This window comes from Salminus brasiliensis, chromosome 2 (assembly GCF_030463535.1).
Source record: "Salminus brasiliensis chromosome 2, fSalBra1.hap2, whole genome shotgun sequence".
In the NCBI taxonomy this organism is placed as follows: Eukaryota; Metazoa; Chordata; class Actinopteri; order Characiformes; family Bryconidae; genus Salminus; species Salminus brasiliensis.
The window spans coordinates 7,646,718-7,665,736 of record NC_132879.1 but is presented as its reverse complement, the minus strand read 5'-3'; the positions used below and the strand labels follow the sequence as shown (position 1 = coordinate 7,665,736).

Sequence of the window (19,019 nt, the reverse complement as noted above, 5' to 3'; positions counted from 1 at the left end):
CAGGTTGGGTTCGCTTTGTGAGTGGTCACCATCTGCTTTTCAGCTTGCGCTCCTTCTGGGGAAACAACATCAGTTAGCCCCACCCACTCACAAGATTTATATATATATATAAAGTTTCTCTGCAATAATGGTTAGTGCTGCATCCAATACTTTAACACATGAGTTGGGGCATTGGGAATTAGGTGGGGTGGTGATCATCCAACATCCTGGCCATCACAGCCATGCTCCAAAATCTAGTAAAAAGCCTTCTCTGGACAAAAGCAGCATAAACCATTTGTTTAATACCCCTGATTTAGGAAGAAACACTGTATAAGGATGTGTCCCAATACTTTTGTCCGTATAATGTTAAGAATCGTTTAAACCCACACAAACATAAGTGAACCTTATGCGGACGATTGCACCTTAACTTGGATGGACAAGTAGCCTCTTAATAGCTTAGGTCACTTTTTTTGGTCCCCTGGGCGGCTGGGGGAATGTGAGAAAGCAGCCACAGGAAGCTCAGGGCTGAGAAATGAAGGGTGACAGACAGTGAAGGGGGTTTATTTGTCTCCTGGAAATTGCTTCTGGTTTAGGGGAGGGGTTGGAGAACAGTCATTCTGAAGTCAGCTCTCAGTTCCAAATCCAGAGCTCCAAGGGATGACTGGAATGTGAATCGGCTGCTTTTGTACAAATCACAGATAAGATTTATTTATAAACGGCACAAGAAGATTCAGACGTAATGACACTCCAAAAATACAAGGTTTAAAATATTTGCGCCTAAACGTACATAAAAGTTCTTCTTGAAATATCAGAGTTAGAACTTAAAAATAAACCACAGCATTTCAATCACAGAACAATCACCTCAATGCTCCAACTCCAGAAGCCTTCCTTCAGCTTTCCTCTGGGGCTCTGGGCTGGATTTAGAGGTGGCTTCTCATGTGATGGGTTGGTACTTTCCTGAATATCTTTAAAGCCTCTACTTGAGAAGATCAGTGAAGAAAGGAACCTACTTTCACTCAGTTTCAGTTCAGTTATTGACATCTAGTTCTGGTCAAATCCATTCTGTTGTGTTGATTCAGTTCCTCAAATGTCACTTGAGGTCATCTGGAGGTTCTAGATAGGTCACTGGCTGGAGTAGTGTCAGCAGGTTTCAGTCAATTGTTAGAAACAGAGCAGTAAACTGTAAAACTGCAACATACATGCTCACATACACCAATTAGCCACAACATTAACAACACAACACCTGCCTAACACTGTGTAGGCCCCCCTCCAAAACAGCTCCGACCCATCAAGGCATGTCTGGTGGTATCTGGCATCAAGACGTTGGCAGCAGATCCTGTGGGGTGAGGCCTCCATGAGCATCAGTGAGCCTCAGGTGCTCATGACCCTGTTGTTGGTTCACCGGTTGTCCTTCCTTGGAGCACTTTTGGTAGCTACTGACCAAAACTGCACACTAGAAAAGCCTTGTAAGACCTGTCTGATGTTTTGGAGATGCTCTGACCAACCAGTTTGGTTGGTTGCTTCCAACACATCACCTTCAAGAACTGCCTGTTCACTTGCAGCCTAGTATGTAGATCCCTCCCCTTGAGAGGTACTATTGTAACTAGATAATCAATGTGATTCACTTGATCTGTCAGTGGTCTTAATGTTTTGGCTGATATATATGTGTAGGTCTGTTACAAGCTTCAGACAAAACATATGAAATGTCCTTCAGAAGCTTCAAAAATTTGTGTTTAATCTAGAACAGCCTCAAAATGGCCATATGCATCAGTGTTAGCTTTGCGCTAACGTACTATTAGAATTCCTGTTGGGGTGCTAGCAGAAGTTAGCATTACCGTAAAGGTGTTTTTTGACTATTATGGCCTGAACTGAAGCTCGGATTGTCGCAGTTCACCAATGACATACATACACACATACACACATACATTTAGAATTAAAAAACCCAAACAAACAAACCCAAAAACAGTGGACTGACTGCTAGCGGTAGTGAACCCGCCCCAGAGTGCCCGTCCCTGTCACTAGAATATCGGGCTGTCCATTCCTCCAGATTTCCCTGACGATCCTCTCCCTCTCCTCCAGTCTCCGAGCTCTTTCCAGCTCCTCCGCCGAGGCGAAGACGTTGACGCTTCTGAGGGTGCTGTTTGATTGGCTGCACTCACTCATGGGTGCCACGGTAACCTTCGGCACTTCCGCCTCCTCATCGTCTCCATCCCCGCCTTCCATCTCCTCATCGTCTCCTTCATCTGTTTAACCAGCACCAGATAAACCAGACGTTGAGACAGTGCAAATCAAGAAGACGTCTTAGATCATCACAATATTACACTGTTGCCAAATCGCCAACCCCTACCTTCCTCCTCGTCTTCCTCACTGGACTCTTTGAGCCGCTTGCGGTCCGGTGATGAGGGTTTCTTTGTGGCTGGACGTGGCCTACAGGCGATGCCCAGGATGAGGAGTGTCAGGGCCAGCAGCAGCCCGAAACACACGCCAAGCATGAAGTAAAGCGCAAAGCTCTCCATGTTCTCTGTGTCCAACAAAGAGAGACCGGTTAGGTCTGATAAGTCAAGCATTTACAGAACCGTTCTTCTACAGCTGTGACACTACTGCAAGCTTGAGCTCCTCCGCCTCCTCTTGTCCCTCTTTTCCTGCAGGAACAGGCTCTACTCTCTACTCTAGGCTTCACACTAGATGTTGGAACATTGATATGAGGAGGATTTGATTGTATTGATTGATTGTATTGATTGATTGATTGTATTGATTGATTGATTGTATTGATTGTATCCTCACAAGAGCATCAGTGAGGTCAGGTTCTGATGTTGGGAGATCAGTTCTGCCACTCCGACTCTTCCAAAGGCACTGGATGGAGTTCCAGAGAAGCAGTCCAGGGTAAAGCACTCCTTATAACTTCACAGTGAGTGGGCGGAGCTAAACGGGTGTGGGCTAAATAGGTGGTATGTAAATGCAGTGGAGGATTTGATTGTATTCAGGCTCTTGAGCGCATCAGTGAGGTCAGGTTCTGATGTTGGATGCCCAGTTACACTACTCCAACACTTCCCAATGGCACTGGATCACTCCAGAGAAGCAGCCCAAGCTAAAGCACTTCTTATAACGTTACTGTGAGTGGGCGGAGCTAAACGGGTGTGGGCTAAATAGGTGGTATGTAAATGCAGTGAAGGATTTGATTGTATTCAGGCTCATGAGCGCATCAGTGAGGTCAGGTTCTGATGTTGGGTGATCAGTTCTGCCACTCCGACTCTTCCCAAAGGCACTGGATGGAGCGCCAACCATCCATCCAGAAAAGCAGTCCAGGCTAAAGCACTCCTTATAACTTCTCTGTGAGTGGGCGGAGCTAAACGGCTCTGGGCTGAATAGGTGGTATAACACAGCAAGGTGTTTTGCGGCTTACCGTATATACACTGAATGTCCAAATGTTTGTGGACAGACACTCCTTTTAATAAAGGCATTCTGCTACTTTAAGTTGCACTCACTGCTGACGCAGATGTGCAAATGCACACTCACAGCTTGTCTAGTCCTTGTAGAGAAGTACTGCCAATAGAATAGGTCTCTCTGGAGCAGGTAAACATGACCCTTTTGGCATCATGTCTGATGCCAGGTGTGGGCTAGAGGGGTATAAAGCCCCTCAGCATTGAGCTGTGATCTCTGAAATGATGGTTAGTGCTGCATCCACTATTGGTATGAGTTGGGAATGAGGCAGTGCTTCCAACATCTTGTGGAATCCATGCAATGAAGAACCGTTTGAGGCTGTTTGAGAGCAAAATGAGGCGCAACCCAGGATTAGTCTAGTGCTCCTAATAAAGGGCTTTATAAGTGTATATAAGCCTATCTAGCCTACAGCTGTGTAGCTCCATTCACAGTGAAGCTATAATGAGTATTTTAGCCTGGGCTGCTTTCAGAATAAGGCACAGTACAGGGCAGCCAATCAGAATCGAGATCGTTTCCATGTATTAGTCCTAAAGGCACAGTAACAAACAGCCTGTTTAATTCAATGGGATGAAAAGCTCTAAATGGTTGTGTAAAAGTAAACTAAGGGGTGTGTTTGATGCATAAACCCACACAAATGTCCTGAGTGGACCACTGAGTAATCGAATAAATACACTTTAACAGTGTTTACATCCTACATCAAAGTCTTTTATTGCAGAAAAATGTGGAAAATGTGGTTTTCTATGAAACGGGCCTTTAAAACACAGAGAAAACAAACTCCATCCATCCCAGCGTGTTTGGATATTTAGCTAGAGTGAATCGGTATTTCCGAGTGAGTTTGTTGCTGCTCGTTTGATTGAACATGCCAAGCTTTTTACAACAGCATCAACACACCTGTGTTTGTAGTGGCACAAAACCCGGACGTTTTGTATGGGCAAAGGTGTAAAGCCTAATCAAACACAGCACTTAAGTCCTCGGAATGGGCTGTTTTTCTGCTCCGGAGTTCATCAGGGTAACGTCTTTTCTCCTGTTATAGCACTGACATCCCACTCAGGAGCACTGATTACATTTTACACCAAAGGTTCTCCATAACTAAGTGTTTGAGAGCTGAACAAAGTCACTCAGAGTGGGTTTGGTGGGAAACACCCTGTTCTAGAGAAACTAGAATGTTATTACACCAAATAGATTTGAATATACTGATGTCCGCCTGATGTCTGAGACCATAGTTTTGCCTATAAATGTGTTTGGTGATGGAGAAATACACCTAGATGTTTTGTAAGGAAAAACAGTTCCCATCATCATCCTCAAATATATAAAACTCAGCAGTCACATAAGGGGTGGTAGCTTTACTGTTCTGTTACTGGTGCAGCTGGTCAGCCAGCTGGTTAACCAGCATACCACCATCAAAACAGACTTCATATAGACTGATTTACTGGTGACTAGCTCTGATGAGTCATCTGTGCTAGTAGGTGTCTTGAAGCCTAAGTTCAAAGGGACATTAGCTCCAGAGTGCTCCACAGTTGGATATCAAAGAGTGATATTAGCTGTGTCCCAATTCAGGGGCTGCATCCTTTCGGAGACTGCATTCATATATGATTGCATCAGAGTGGTGCGACTAGGCTCTCCCATTTCCATGGCTCCTTGGTTGGCTGTCGAGAAACGTGTCCTTCTCTTCCATGGCAGCAAAGGATCCAACAGGGGGAAACCTGCTGTAGAGCTGACTGTTTCTGTTCGGCCTTTGCAGAATGAAGGCTACATCTTAATTAACCGCATCCCTCGAAGGATGCAGCCCCTGAATTGGGATACAGCTATTGTTTTTCTCAGAAGGATCCCTTAGATAATAATGTTGAAGTTGGTGATTTTGCAAAAGTTTACAAAGATGCATACTCCAGTTGTAATACTAGCACGGCTAATGATGAATGAAAATTAGTTGAGACTCACATTGACCTCAGCAGGGGCGCTCCCAAGGATTTTGGGCCCCATAAAAAAAGCAAAGACCTCATGTCTCCAAAATAGCAACTTTACACGGAAAGGAAAAACCCTTCTTAACTTTCAATGGTAGTCAATGTAAAAAGAGTTTATACCTTGGAGCATTTCTATCGGTTCATTTATCATGATGTTCTGACACTATATAAAAAAAACAACTGGCAGATTCAAATCCTGTCAAAAAATGAAACATTGGAGGTGGTAAAAGGTATTTCTGTGACTATATATAATAATAGGTACATGTCCTACCTTTAATATGGGCGTATGTGGCCATGCTGTTGCTCAGCAGCTCCATGTCCTTCCGTACGGGATTCATTTTTATTCTCTCTGTCTGTTACGTTCGTGAACTCTGAGCTTCGGTTTCCATTATTCACCTCGCATTACGCCTCTGCCCTTAGAGCACTGGAGATAGAAGAGAGAAAATCTTCATCTATGAAATATGAGATCACAGCGAATGTTACTGTGAGTCAGGCCTCAATGCACATCATGCAGCTTTAACTTCAGTGTTGACCCCAAAAGCTGAGCGTGTAATTCTACTACAGCACTGCTGCCTTTCCCAACCCAGCATACTCCTGGCTGCTCTAACTGCATTATGCTACTGTATGTATTGAATTGCACAGTAAATTTGATTTTATTTGATTTAGTTTCTGTCCGGAATGAGTCTGTTTGTGTTTTTCGCTTGTTTTGATATTAAAAAGTGACAAGAATGCAGAAAAAATCAACATTTTCATTCTTATAAAAATCCTGTTCACAAAACAAGACGGTGCAGATTCAATTCAGCTCATAATAAATATCTCATTTTCTACCTAGACACACTGATGAGTACTGCAAGGGACGAGATCTTTAAAGAACTTTGGAGGTTCTGTAAAGGAACCTTTAAGAAAATATTCTTAAAAGAACCCATTCTTAAGGACAAAGGCTTTTGCAAAGAGCTAATGTTTATTTCAGTGAGATAAGCATAAGGATCTCCTAGGCACATTAATTCAGATGAGTTTTTTTGAAGAACCAGATTTTACTCAGTACCAGAAGGTACTGAGGATCCCAAAAGTTCTTATACATACCTATAAGAGCACTGAGCACCTCTAAGTGCAGAACGTTTGAGTTCTTGGAGGAACCTAGAGGTTCTTCAAGGAACTACTCATGTTTTACAGCAGGGCTGCTCAATCCTGGTCCTGGAGATCTACCACCCTGAAGAGTTCAGATCCAACACAGCTCACTCTAACGTTCAGCTGCTCCTGAAGGCCTTCATTATCTGGATCAGGTGTGTTAGATTCAGGGTGGAGCTAAACTCTGCAGGGTGGTAGATCTCCAGGACCAGGACTGAACAGCCCTGTTTTACAGTGTTCACAAGATCTTTCGGTAGGACCTTTCGGAAGTCCTTCAATTTAAAACTATAGAGAAACAACTTAAAGTGTTTTAAGGAACCTTGGAGAAAAGTTTCTTAGAAGAACCCATTCTTAAGGATGAAAATGTTTGCAAAAAGCTAATGTTTATATCAGTCAGAGAAAGTTTAAGAAGTTTGATCCAAACATAGTCCCTGAAGATCTTCTAGGAACCTAAATTCTGATATTCTGTTTTTTGAAGAACAAGATTTCCAAAGTGATGAGATACTGAGGAATCCCAAAAGTTCCTACAGGCACTTCTAAGATCATTGAGAAAAGTTTGAGTAGAACCTAGAGGTGCTTTAAGGAATTGCTCATTTTTCAGAGTGTGGGTTGGACTGTAAGTTTAGAATCTGCACTATTACTCAGTTTCTCTGCTTGCATGAAAAACAACACATGAAAAATAACCATTACAAGTTCATATAAACATTAGAAAGGTGGGAAACTCTCAGGTGTTTGGAGAAGGACTAATAATTTCTGGAAACCAAATAAATAAATATATGTTTTATGTTTAATTGGGTTAAAACATGCTTCTACATCTTGCTCTCTGGGGCACTGCCATGTTAAAATGCCAACATGAAATAACTCAGAGGAACTCAGGAACCTCTCCTGAGTTGCAGAGTAGGAATTAAGATTTTGCCACCTTTTATTAAGGACATATTGTAAGTATCAACTTAGTAAGGAACTGACCGAGGAATCAGCTGACTTACAGTGGGTGGGACCAATTGAATGTGAAGAAATATCACTCTGGTCCTGGATACGTCTCTGACTGTGAAACTGAACAGTAGTGCGAGCAGGACTCAGTCGTTAGAAATAAAGAACAGTGGCGGCAGCTCGGGGTCAGAACTCTAAACCGCTAAACTGCTACAGACCAGCTTACATTTCTGCTAAAGTATTTGAAAGCTTCTGATCCGACACGTGGATCATCTTTTATAAGCTTTGAATGTTTCTGTTTGAGCTAGAATTGCCTTAATACATCTATATGGACCAGTGTTAGCTTAGCGCTTAACATTTCATTAAATGAAGGCTTGATTACATGCTTATTACATGTGCACTACAGCATTACAGCATCACTGGTAACGTCTGATAAAGGAATATGGTTGTTGTGTGTGTGATAATTCTTCAGCCCAAAAACACAAGAGCTGTGTGAGTGTCCTTTCAGGCAGCAAACTGATTCTTGCTCTTTGCCCTTAGTCAGGCAAGACTTTCTATTTTTCCCACAGGAACACACTCACAATGAGTTTCACACACACACACACACACACACACACACACACACACACACACACAGACACACATACACATACACACACGGAGAGGGTTTCTTCTCAAGAAAAATGCTCCAATCTTAGCATGTCACTCTCTCCAAGGAGAAAGACAGGATGTGTGTGTGTGTGTGTGTGTGTGTGTTTTTGTGCATTTTTCCAAAGTAAATCAAAATAAACAGTTTCAACTAACAGGATCTGCTCCTGATCCCATGTTTCATTTTCAGAAGTAAAAGAACTAAACTGCGTATTACATTTCTTCTCCAAACTCTGGTCTAATGATGTTCTAATGTAATCCATAAAGCTCCCCAACTCTGGAAGAGCCTTCCTGTTGCCGTTCAGGACTCTCCCTCCTCAAATCTAGACTGATAATGTACAAGCTTTTGGGTAATCCTCCATTTCAACGTTTCTAAATTCAGCCATGTCTCTCTACTGCTGCGTTCTCTCTTCACTGGCTCCTGTAGGTGCTGCCTGTATCAGATTCAGAACCCTGACTCTGGCCTACAAAGCCAAGAACGGACCAACCCCGACCGTACCTGATGGCAATGATCAAAAGCCGATCCGCACCAAGAGCCCTTCCAACTTCAAGTACGGCTCGGCTCGACCCGCCATTCCTCAAAATCCACGGAAGACAAGCGTCCAGACTTTTTTCTGTCCTGCACCGAAGTGGTGGAACGAGCTTCCCCTGAGTGTCCAAACGGCAGAGTCCAACGCTCGCTGTCTTCAAACCCAGACTGAAGACCCTCCTCTTCAGAGAGTACTTGGGCGAATAGCAGAGCGATCTCCATATTGACTTGTGTTTAGTAGAGTCTAAGTTTAGAGGTATCTTTGAATTATTAGTCTATTTAAACTAGTTGAGGTTCTTCTTGGGTAAACAGCAAAGCACTTTTGTAAGTCGCTCTGGAGAAGCCAGTGAAGAGAACGCAGCAGAGGAGTGACATGGCTGAACTGCCGCTGCATTCTAGATTGCAGGGGCCTGGTGGTGCACGAAGGGTCGTTTTCAACTAGACGTTTATAAGTGGGCTTTCAGTCGGCCAGACTTGAGCTTGTTTTCTGGCAAGCAGACTGTTATCCTGCTAGCTAAGCTAACGCTAACCAGCGTCTCACTCCTGAGTCAGAGCAGTTTCACATTTGCAGATGTTGTCAGACTGACAGTTTAACACTTATTGAATGATGGTTTTAAAATAGCGCAGGATGAGACTGTTCGGAAACCATGTAAACACACAACTAGCTCCACTACTTGTGCACCTTACACTACTCCCGGCCCTCAGTAATAGCATACATCACAGTAATTTGACAGCGTGAAAAAAGTGGATACCACCCAACCCCACATTCATGCATTTACATTTACGTTATCATTTAAGGCATTTAGCAGACGCTCTTATCCAGAGCGACTTACAAAAGTTTACACTCTACTAAACACAAGTCAATAAGGAGACTGGTACTCTGCTATTCACCCAAGTACTCTCTGAAGAGGAGGGTCTTCAGTCTGGGTTTGAGGACAGCGAGTGTTGGACTCGGCCATTCGGACACCCAGGAGAAGCTTGTTCCACCACTTTGGTGCAGGACAGAAAAAGCCTGGACGCTTGTATTATGTGGATTTTGAGGGACGGCGGGTCGAGCCGAGCCGTACTTGAAGCTGGAAGGGCTCTTGGTGCAGATCGGCTTTTGACCATTGCCATCAAGTATGGAGGGGCTGGCTGGTCCAGTCTTTGCTTTATAGGCCAGAGTCAGGGTTTTGAATCTGATGCGGGAAGCAGCTACAGGAAGCCAGTGTTAATGCCACACTAGATACGGCATAGCTGTGCATATGCCTGTTTAACCCCTTACCACACAAAGCTTACTAAACTGCAGGGACCTCTGTACAAACTGGAGGGTATATTCTATGGTAATAGACACTTTCGGCCCACCGGCAGGCCATAGGCTTTTAAAGCGTTTTTAACTTGCATGGACTTTCGCATTAACACTGAGCATGTGTCCTACACTCACCCACATACAGTATTTTACAGCTTGTGTCACATTAGCCATTGCTCTTCATTATCTCACTATTTCTGTCCAGTTGTTCTTGTTGTGTTGACCAGAGGAGGATGCTGAGTTCCCCTTGTGAGTTGGGGTTCCTCTCAAGGTTTCGTCCTCCCAATCTGAGGAAGGTTTTCCTTGCCACTGTCACCCTTGGCTTGCTCAAAAGAGGCTCGGACCCGGATCTCTGTAAAGCTGCGACATTCATCGTCACATCATTTGTTAATCAATATTTAATCGTGTACCACAAATACAGGTTTGTGTGTATCCGTGTGGGTGAGTTTGTGCAATGGACGGCAAAAGCTGCACACAGGATGTGACTTCACAAACATGACTCCTGAACCGGAGTGTAACTGCAATCACTAAGAGGCTCTTTACTGTGATTGGCTGGAACGGGAAAGTCTGAGTGAGTCAGTGAGACAGAAATACCAGCACATAAATAAATGCAGTGGCTCTGCTGACCAGCGGCTCACCAACTCTGAACACCCGAGAGACGGTGGGGGTGGGGGGCGGATTGGGGGGTGCTGTTCTGTTCTGTTCTGCCCACTTCCTGTCTTAGAGGCTGTAATTACTGCAGTCTGTAATCTACTGCATCACAGCCCACCTCTCCCACCCTGATCCCTATCTACACCACGGGCACAATGCTGCAGCTGTAGTATACACACACACACACACACACACACACACTACACACACACTCTCTCTCTGTATATGCGTGTGTGTTTTTCTTAGTGGTTGAATGACGTCCAAACACTGTAAAGTTTTGTCATGCACAAATGCCTGTTCATATACACACTCAGAAACACACACACACACACACACACACACACACACACACACACACACACACTCGTCTACCCACTGAAAAAATAATGCACTGAATGTGTTAATTTCCAAATGAATAAAATAATATATTGCTGTCATGTGAAAACCTTGTATCACCAAATTACCAACTTTACAGGAGAAGGAAATGGATGGAAATGGAAGAAGATTTAATTCCAAGTCATTTCTGAGCATTTCTATTGGTCCATTCATCATGAAATTTGGGCACAATGTAAAGAACAACTGTCAGATTTACACTATATCAAAAAGCAAAAAAAAAAATAAATAAATAAATAAATAAAAGAATAAGACACGGTAGCAAAAGTTTTAGTCCCCTGTGAGAATAAGCTGCTTATCTGGGCAGTAAGTGATTATTTCCTCAGTAAAACACTTTTTTATATTATTATAATAAACACTAATATCATTCCTACAGAAAGCTGTGGTGGTTTTCCGTCACTGTGTTCATTAAAACATCTCTAAAGTTCTCCTCATGGAGTATTAATTAGAGTTCTCCTCATAGCAACACCTGGTTTAGTAAATCAGGGATTATTGATGGTAAATCAGGTGAGTTGCTCCTGCTGCTGCTGATGGAGTTGAACACATCCACACTGTGCTGGCTGGACTGGGCGGCTTCCAGGAGAAACCTGGAGCCAAGCTTTGTTCTTCAGACTAGCTCTCAAGATCTCACCTACTTTCTTCAGAACGAGAAATTCTGGCTCAGAGTGATCCATCAAACTAAGGCGCTGTCATGCTGCCTGCCATCAACAGCCGGAGCTTGAGAGAGCATAACTGGCCTTGCCCTCTCTGGGTGGGTAATCGGCTCACTCTCTACCCACGTCACTGTAAATGGTGACACAGGCATCTCTTGCTGATGCTTCAGAGCTGGGTACCCGGCCAATCCCTTCAAGTGCATTGGTTGGCCATTGTCAGGTCAAAAACTGGCCGTTTTCTGCATGAAGCAGGAAGGAAGCATGTGTCAGACCCCACCCTTCCAGAGCCGGGGGAAATACATATGAAAGGGAGAGAGTCCTAAGTGGGTTTGGTAAATTGCTATTATTATTGCTAAATCTAACATTGGGGAAGGAAATTGGGTTGAAATTCTTGTTCAGTTTTACTGTATTAATGTTTGCTTGCATCTGTTCTAATGGGATCTGGAGTTTTTACAGTAAAGCTGTTTTACCGCTGAGATTCTTTTAAATAATGTGCTTAAGTGTCTAGAACCTCTACACAGCACAGTACATTTTCTTTACAAGAACTTTGTAAGCCCCTCTGCATCGTGCCCTCCCCGGGGCGAAATCGGAACTGCCGCCGATAGGCCCAAATATGGACTTCTCCCTCGGTTTCGTTCATGTGTTTGGTTTACTTGTATTGTTTTATGATTTAGTTTGTTTGGTTCATGTGTTTCACCTGGGACTGGGGGTATTTAGGGAGCCTCGACACACGCTGCCATTTCAGGTTAGGTCGGCCTTGCCGTTTTGTCTAGCTGCTGGTTCCCCAGCTCTCCTTGTCTATGTATTGAGCACTGCTCCAGTGCCCATTCAGCTCCTGACTCCTCCTACTTCTAGGTCTGTTATGTTCGCCCTTTGTGTCTGCAAGTGTTCGCCCCATCTTGGTCTGGCCTAGCATGCCATGACAGACTTAATAGTATTCCCAGTACCAGATTTGTCTGGATTAGTAATGACACTTAGTGACACATAGTTTTTGTGTTGTTTTATATTTTATTTTAAAAGACTGATCTTCGAAATGAATTACTGGGTAGAAGACCCCTTTCATTCAAGCACCACTGGTCAGACTGTGATAAGAGTCTCATTATCCGGTCAGACGGGACCAACTGTGAGGAAATAAAAGCTGCATCATACCACCCAGCACTGCCTAGACAAGGCCATCCCTCAAAACTCAGACCCTGTTTACAACTGGTCACTTCATGCGTCTGTAGTATCAGGATTACATCCGGATAAGATCAAGACACATGAAGCTGCAAGTGTAAACACAACCAAGACTCATTTAAACCAGATCCAAATCCCATCACTCAACCCACTTCAGGAGGTGGTCTGAGGTGGCGGTGGTCTGAGACGCATTTGATCCCCATTATAGCAGTGTAAACACATCCGCCAGTAATAATAAGATGAATTTGCATATTCCATCCCACATAGCAATCGGATTTCAGTCCGACTAACTGGAGACGCATTCAGCGACTGAGTGTAAATGCATGTGGCTAAAATCAGGATATCAATTAGATATACTACTCATATGAAGTGAGGTGTACATGTAAATGTACTGTGTCAGAGCCGGAGGAACAGAAATCACTGTGAAAGAGCCACGAAGTTCATTGGCTGAGACTGGAGTAAAGGAGCTACAGCCAACAATACCAAGAGCTCTGAATACAACTGAACTATTTGGGAGGGTGTCTAGAAAAAAGCCATTACTGAAGAAGAACACACATCAAAGCTGGACTGGGGTTTTCCAGAAAGCATCAGAGTGACCAAACTAAAATGTAGGGTGGGTTTTTGTGGTACCACAACAAACACCATCCCAGTTTAGCATGGTGGTGGCAGCATCATGTTGCGGGGATGCCTTTCCTTTGTGGAATTTCTTGTTACCCCCTAAACACAGCAAGGCTTATTACACAGCAAGGCAATGGTTCAGTACCTACAAGGACTTCTGTACAAACTGTTGGGGCTATTCTTTGGTACTTGATATTTGTAATAACACCTTTGGCCTGCCGGTGGTCCATAGACTGTTATGGGGGTTAAAGCTGAAGGAACAGATGGATGGACGGCGGAAAATACAAGCTTAGAAAGAATCTTCAGCTTTCAGCAGGAGAATGATCCCAAATACATGATGAGACAACACAGGAGTGGTTGAGCAGAAAGGTGAGTGTTGTACAATGGCCAAGTCAAAGCCCTGATAGGATCTCAGTCCTATCAAGTATCTGTGGCACTGTTCAGTCTTCTGACCTGAAGAATCTGCAACACATCTGCATGAAGAATGAGTAAAATTTCTTGCAAACTGTGAGACAGCTGGTGAAAACTCACCCCAGCATACTTACAGCTATTACTACAGCAAAATGTGGTACTAATAACTAGTCTGAGGGGGTTAAATACTTATGCAAACAGCTTTTTTTCAGGTTTCATACAGAAATGCTGGTAAATAATCAAGTTTATAAAATGTACTTGAAGATTTAAGGTTTATAATAAATATGCTGTCTGGAACAATCTGAGTAAGTGTTGTTTATAATTCAAACAAATTTGATGACTTTAGGGGGTGAATACTTTTGCAAGGTAAAACTGTAAATATTTACTTTACACTTATTACATTCAATAAGAATTACGTTCAGAACAATGACTGTGTTTAATGCGCAGTATGTAATATAGGTTTTACATTCATTCAAATTATGAACATTTTTGAGTCAGGTAAACACGTATCAAATGACTGTGAATAAACACACTCTTAGAAAACACACACACACACACTTTAAATACACACTTGAAATACCCAAACACACAAACACATAGCAGGAATGTAATAACAGGCCCTCAGTAAGAGCCCATAAAACCCACTTTCAGAATGAGAGAGGGAGAGAGAGAGAGAGAAAGAGAGAGAGAGAGAGAGAGAGAGAGATGGGGTATGTTGGTATGGGGCTTGTTTAGGAAGCCAACCACAGCAGCTGAAAATACCTCAGTCACAGCAAACACACACATACACACACACACAGGCTTCAGACATGACTCCATGTTTACAGCACTGTGATTCACCAACACAAAGACAAAACAGATTTTACACGCCACACCACTTCCCAACAACCACTCAGACCATCAACCTGCTGAAACCATCTGTTCTCGGAAGAGACACACACAGACACACACAGACACACACACATACACCCCCCCCCCCACACACACACACATCATGTTTCTCTGGATATTAAACTTTCCTTTGATGTGAAAATGACATCCAGACGTATAGTACCCACAATGAATCATTCAGTATCTGATATAAATTATTCAGAATATACAATTAATTATTCAGCTTCCACTAAGAATTATTCAGTATCTACTATAAATGATTCAGTATCTACTACTGAAACTAAGCTGCATCTGCTAATAAATCAGTACATATGAATTATTCAGTCTCTACTACAAAGGAAAGTTGCACCTGCTATTAATTAGTACATATAAATTATTTAGTATCTCTTTAGTAGCTATACATACTTCAGTATCTACTATAAATTATTCAGCATCTACTATGAATCATTCAGTATCTACTATAAATTATTCAGTATCTATTTTGAATCATCCAGTATCTACTATGAATAATTCAGTATCTACTATAAATCATTCAGTTATCAACTATGAATTATTCAGTATCTTCTATAAATTATTCAGTATCTATTTTGAATCATCCAGTATCTACTATGAATAATTCAGTATCTACTATAAATCATTCAGTTATCAACTATGAATTATTCAGTATCTTCTATAAATTATTCAGTATCTATTTTGAATCATCCAGTATCTACTATGAATAATTCAGTATCTACTATAAATCATTCGGTTATCAACTATGAATTATTCAATATCTTCTATAAATTATTCAGTATCTATTTTGAATCATCCAGTATCTACTATGAATAATTCAGTATCTACTATAAATCATTCAGTTATCAACTATGAATTATTCAGTATCTTCTATAAATTATTCAGTATCTATTATGAATCATCCAGTATCTACTATGAATAATTCAGTATCTACTATAAATCATTCAGTTATCAACTATGAATTATTCAGTATCTATTATGAATCATCCAGTATCTACTATGAATAAATCAGTATCAACTATGAATTATTCAGTATCTACTATGAATAATTCAGTATTTACTATTAATTATTCAGTATCTACTATAAATTATTCAGTATCTTCTATAAATGATTCAGTGTCTACTATAAATGATTCAGTATCTACTATGAATCATTTAGTAAGTACTATGGATTATTCAGTATCTACTATGAATTACCAGTGTCTACTAATTATCCACTACAAAACTAAAGTGTACCTACTACTAATTAAATCAGTACTTATGACATATAAAGTATTTGTTATGAATCCTTCAGTATCTATAATGAATTCCTGAGTATCCACTATATATTTATCAGTTGCTAAAATATATTATACTACAATATTTAAATAATTCAGTATCTATTATGAAACTAAGGTAATTAATGAGACTGAAGACTCTGACAGTTTCTTAAAGTTAAAAGATGCCACTGTAAAAAAGCTTAAATCTAAAGTAGCTACAGTGCTGTGTACAATTCTTAGAATGCCTGAGAAAATCACCTTGAAAAACTAAACTGGGCAATAACAAATTAAAAAGAATAAAATAATAGAAGAAACACAAACAAACGGCACACTGTGTGTAAGAATAAACATAGCTGGTGCTCTTTACTGGTGGAAAGGCCAGCATTCCTAGCTCCCGTCCAACAGCTACTTTATCTAATCACTCCATCATTACAGTAAATCAGGTGAGCAGTTGGTGGGACTGTGGGACTGTGGGACGAATCCAAACAGTTTCCGAAGTTCACAGAGAGAATCAGCACCCAAACCTTTCAACCAGCATCTTAAAGAACTTTATGGACCAATACTAAGCACATTCTGACCACTAACCTTATGCTTATTTATTCTAATGTTATATAGAGTTTTACAGGTAGACAGACTGCTGGCATCTATTATTATGAATGGTTTGAGCAAAGTAGGAGAAAATACTGGAAATATAAATTTAAATATTTCCAGTAAACAATTATAATACAATGAATAAGTAGGGCCTACTAGTTTACCCACTCACCTTTGCTGATGATGAAGCATCATTTCCTCAAGCTGCACCACAAAAAGCTTCCCAAAATCATCCCTGCATCAGTGTGTCTGTCTAGAACGGCCGGTGAGGAACGTAAGGCATGCTGCTGTGAGGGGGGAGAGGCGGACAAGGAGGCTGAAAGAGTGAAAGGAGGGGCACAGAGGAGTCTGGGAGGTGCTTTTTCTTTTGAGAAGTCAGACAACACAAACACGCCTTTCCTTTCCACAGAAAAGACAAAAACTGCAACACCAACCCTCCCCCTTCTCTCTTTCCGTCCTACACACGCTGGACACGGCCGGCGTCCGGGACAGAAGGAGGTTGTTTTCTGTCAGTGAGGAAAGAAAAAAAGAAAAGAGCAGTGGTATTGCTCTTGGGAATCCACTGCAGTTTCCACCCACACACTGAGAACAGCCGGGCCTGATCTCTGCACTGCTGACAGCAACCATCCTCACACTGTTCCTCACACACCTTCATTCATCATGTGACCCTTAAGTGCCTTTTCTAATCAACAAACCGTACAGAACAGTTAGACTGGTTCTCCTGGGAAGATTAAAGCCATCTTGGCCACATTACCCCCCACTCAAGGTTGCACCGGAGCTACGAGGCTAATGTAGCTAAGTAGTACTGGAAGCGTGCACCCCACCAATTAGCAATTAGTTGAGCACCCAATTAGCATCATTGGGTTATATGAGTAAACTAATTATGCAGAGTCATAAGAGTTACCCATAATATACAGGTTTATTAACTGGTTATTATTTTTTTATTTTATTTAAAGTGTGCAGATCTTGGTTAGCCTAGATAGTTAGTTACACATGCACATGCAACTATATATATATACAGTGAGTCCAAGAAGTATTTGATCCCTTGCTGATTTTCTTCGTTGGCCCACTAATAAAGACATGATCATTCTATACTTTTAATGGTAGATGTATTCTTACATGGAGAGACAGAATATTAAAAAGAAAATCCAGAAAATAAATCTAAGGAATATATATTAATTGATTTGTATTTCATGGAGTGAAATAAGTATTTGATCCCTTAGTATTCATTAGCAGTTCTGGCTTTTACAGACCAGTTAGACACTCCCAATCAACTTGTTACCTGACCTGAAGCCACCTGTTCTCACTAATCACTTGTGTGAAAAACACCTGTCCACAGAATCAGACAGATCACACAGATTTCAAGTCTCCAACATGGGTAAAACCAAAGAGCTGTCACAGGACCTCAGAGTCAGAATTGTTGACCTTCACAAAGCTGGAATGGGCTACAAAAAGATTAGTAAGGTGTTGGATGTGAAAGTAACAACTATTGGTGCAATTATCAGAAAGTTTAAAGAGTATAACATGACAATCAACAGACCTCGGCCCGGTGCTCCAAAGAAGATTTCGCCTCGTGGGGTGGCAATGATGCTGAGAACAGTCAGAAATCGTCCTGCAACCACTCGGCAGGAGTTAGCAAATGACCTGAAGGCAGCTGGGACCACAGTTTGCAAGGAAACAATTGGCAACACTTTGCGCAACAATGGATTCACATCCTGCAGTGCCCGAAAGGTACCCCTGCTGAAGAGAGCACATGTGGAGGCGCGCCTCAAGTATGCCAATGATCATTTGAAAGATGAACCAAGTTATTGGGAGAAGGTTTTGTGGTCAGACGAGACCAAAATTGAACTTTTTGGCCTCAACTCCACCCGCCATGTGTGGAGGAAGAAAAATGCTGCCTATGACCCCAAGAACACTGTGCCCACCGTCAAGCATGGAGGTGGAAGCATAATGTTTTGGGGGTGTTTCTCTGCCAAGGGTACAGGGCTACTTCACCGCATCACTGGGAAGATGGATGGAGCCATGTACCGCACAATCCTGAGGGACAACCTCCTCCCCTCTGCCAGGGATCTGAAAATGGGCCGTGGTTGGGTCTTCCAACATGATAACGACCCTAAACATACAGCAAAGGCAACAAAGGATTGGCTCAAGAAAAATCACATTAAGGTCATGGAGTGGCCCAGCCAGTCGCCAGACCTCAATCCGATCGAAAATCTATGGAGGGAGCTGAAGGTCAGAGTTGCCAAGCGACAGCCCACCAACCTTCATGATTTAGAGAGGATCTGCAAAGAAGAGTGGGCCAAAATTCCCCCTGGTGTGTGTGCTAAACTTGTGGTTAACTACAACAAACGTCTCACCGCTGTGCTTGCAAACAAAGGCTTTGCCACTAAGTATTGAGTGTGTTTGGCAAGAGGGATCAAATACTTATTTTCCTCATTGAAATACAAATTAATTAAAATA

The 19,019-nt window shown here is 42.1% G+C and overlaps 1 protein-coding gene across 2 annotated transcripts; it reads right to left on the bottom strand.

Moving 5' to 3' along the window:
- Window positions 1-660: 660 nt before the first annotated feature.
- eva1bb (eva-1 homolog Bb (C. elegans)) lies at window positions 661-16,852 on the bottom strand. 2 transcript variants are annotated; one of them, XM_072674278.1, is made up of 4 exons: window positions 16,732-16,852; window positions 5,653-5,805; window positions 2,327-2,500; window positions 661-2,222 (listed from the first exon to the last, which is right to left on the bottom strand). In XM_072674278.1, the coding sequence occupies exons 2-4, from the start codon at window positions 5,717-5,719 to the stop codon at window positions 1,957-1,959; spliced, it is 507 nt and encodes a 168-aa protein (XP_072530379.1). In that variant the 5' UTR covers window positions 5,720-5,805; window positions 16,732-16,852; the 3' UTR covers window positions 661-1,956. The 2 variants fall into 2 exon arrangements, with proteins under 2 accessions (XP_072530379.1, XP_072530380.1); XM_072674279.1 differs by lacking the exon at window positions 16,732-16,852 and adding an exon at window positions 8,587-8,764.
- Between the last annotated feature and the right edge of the window lie 2,167 nt (window positions 16,853-19,019).

Excerpts from the sequence above, each read along its gene's own strand:
- eva1bb (XM_072674278.1), bottom strand. The coding sequence starts at position 5,719 with ATGAATCCCGTACGGAAGGACATGGAGCTGCTGAGCAACAGCATGGCC. Across the intron at positions 2,501-5,652 it reads CACATACGCCCATATTAAAG|AGAACATGGAGAGCTTTGCG; the intron begins GTAGGACATGTA and ends TGTTGGACACAG. Across the intron at positions 2,223-2,326 it reads TGAGGAAGACGAGGAGGAAG|ATGAAGGAGACGATGAGGAG; the intron begins GTAGGGGTTGGC and ends CTGGTTAAACAG.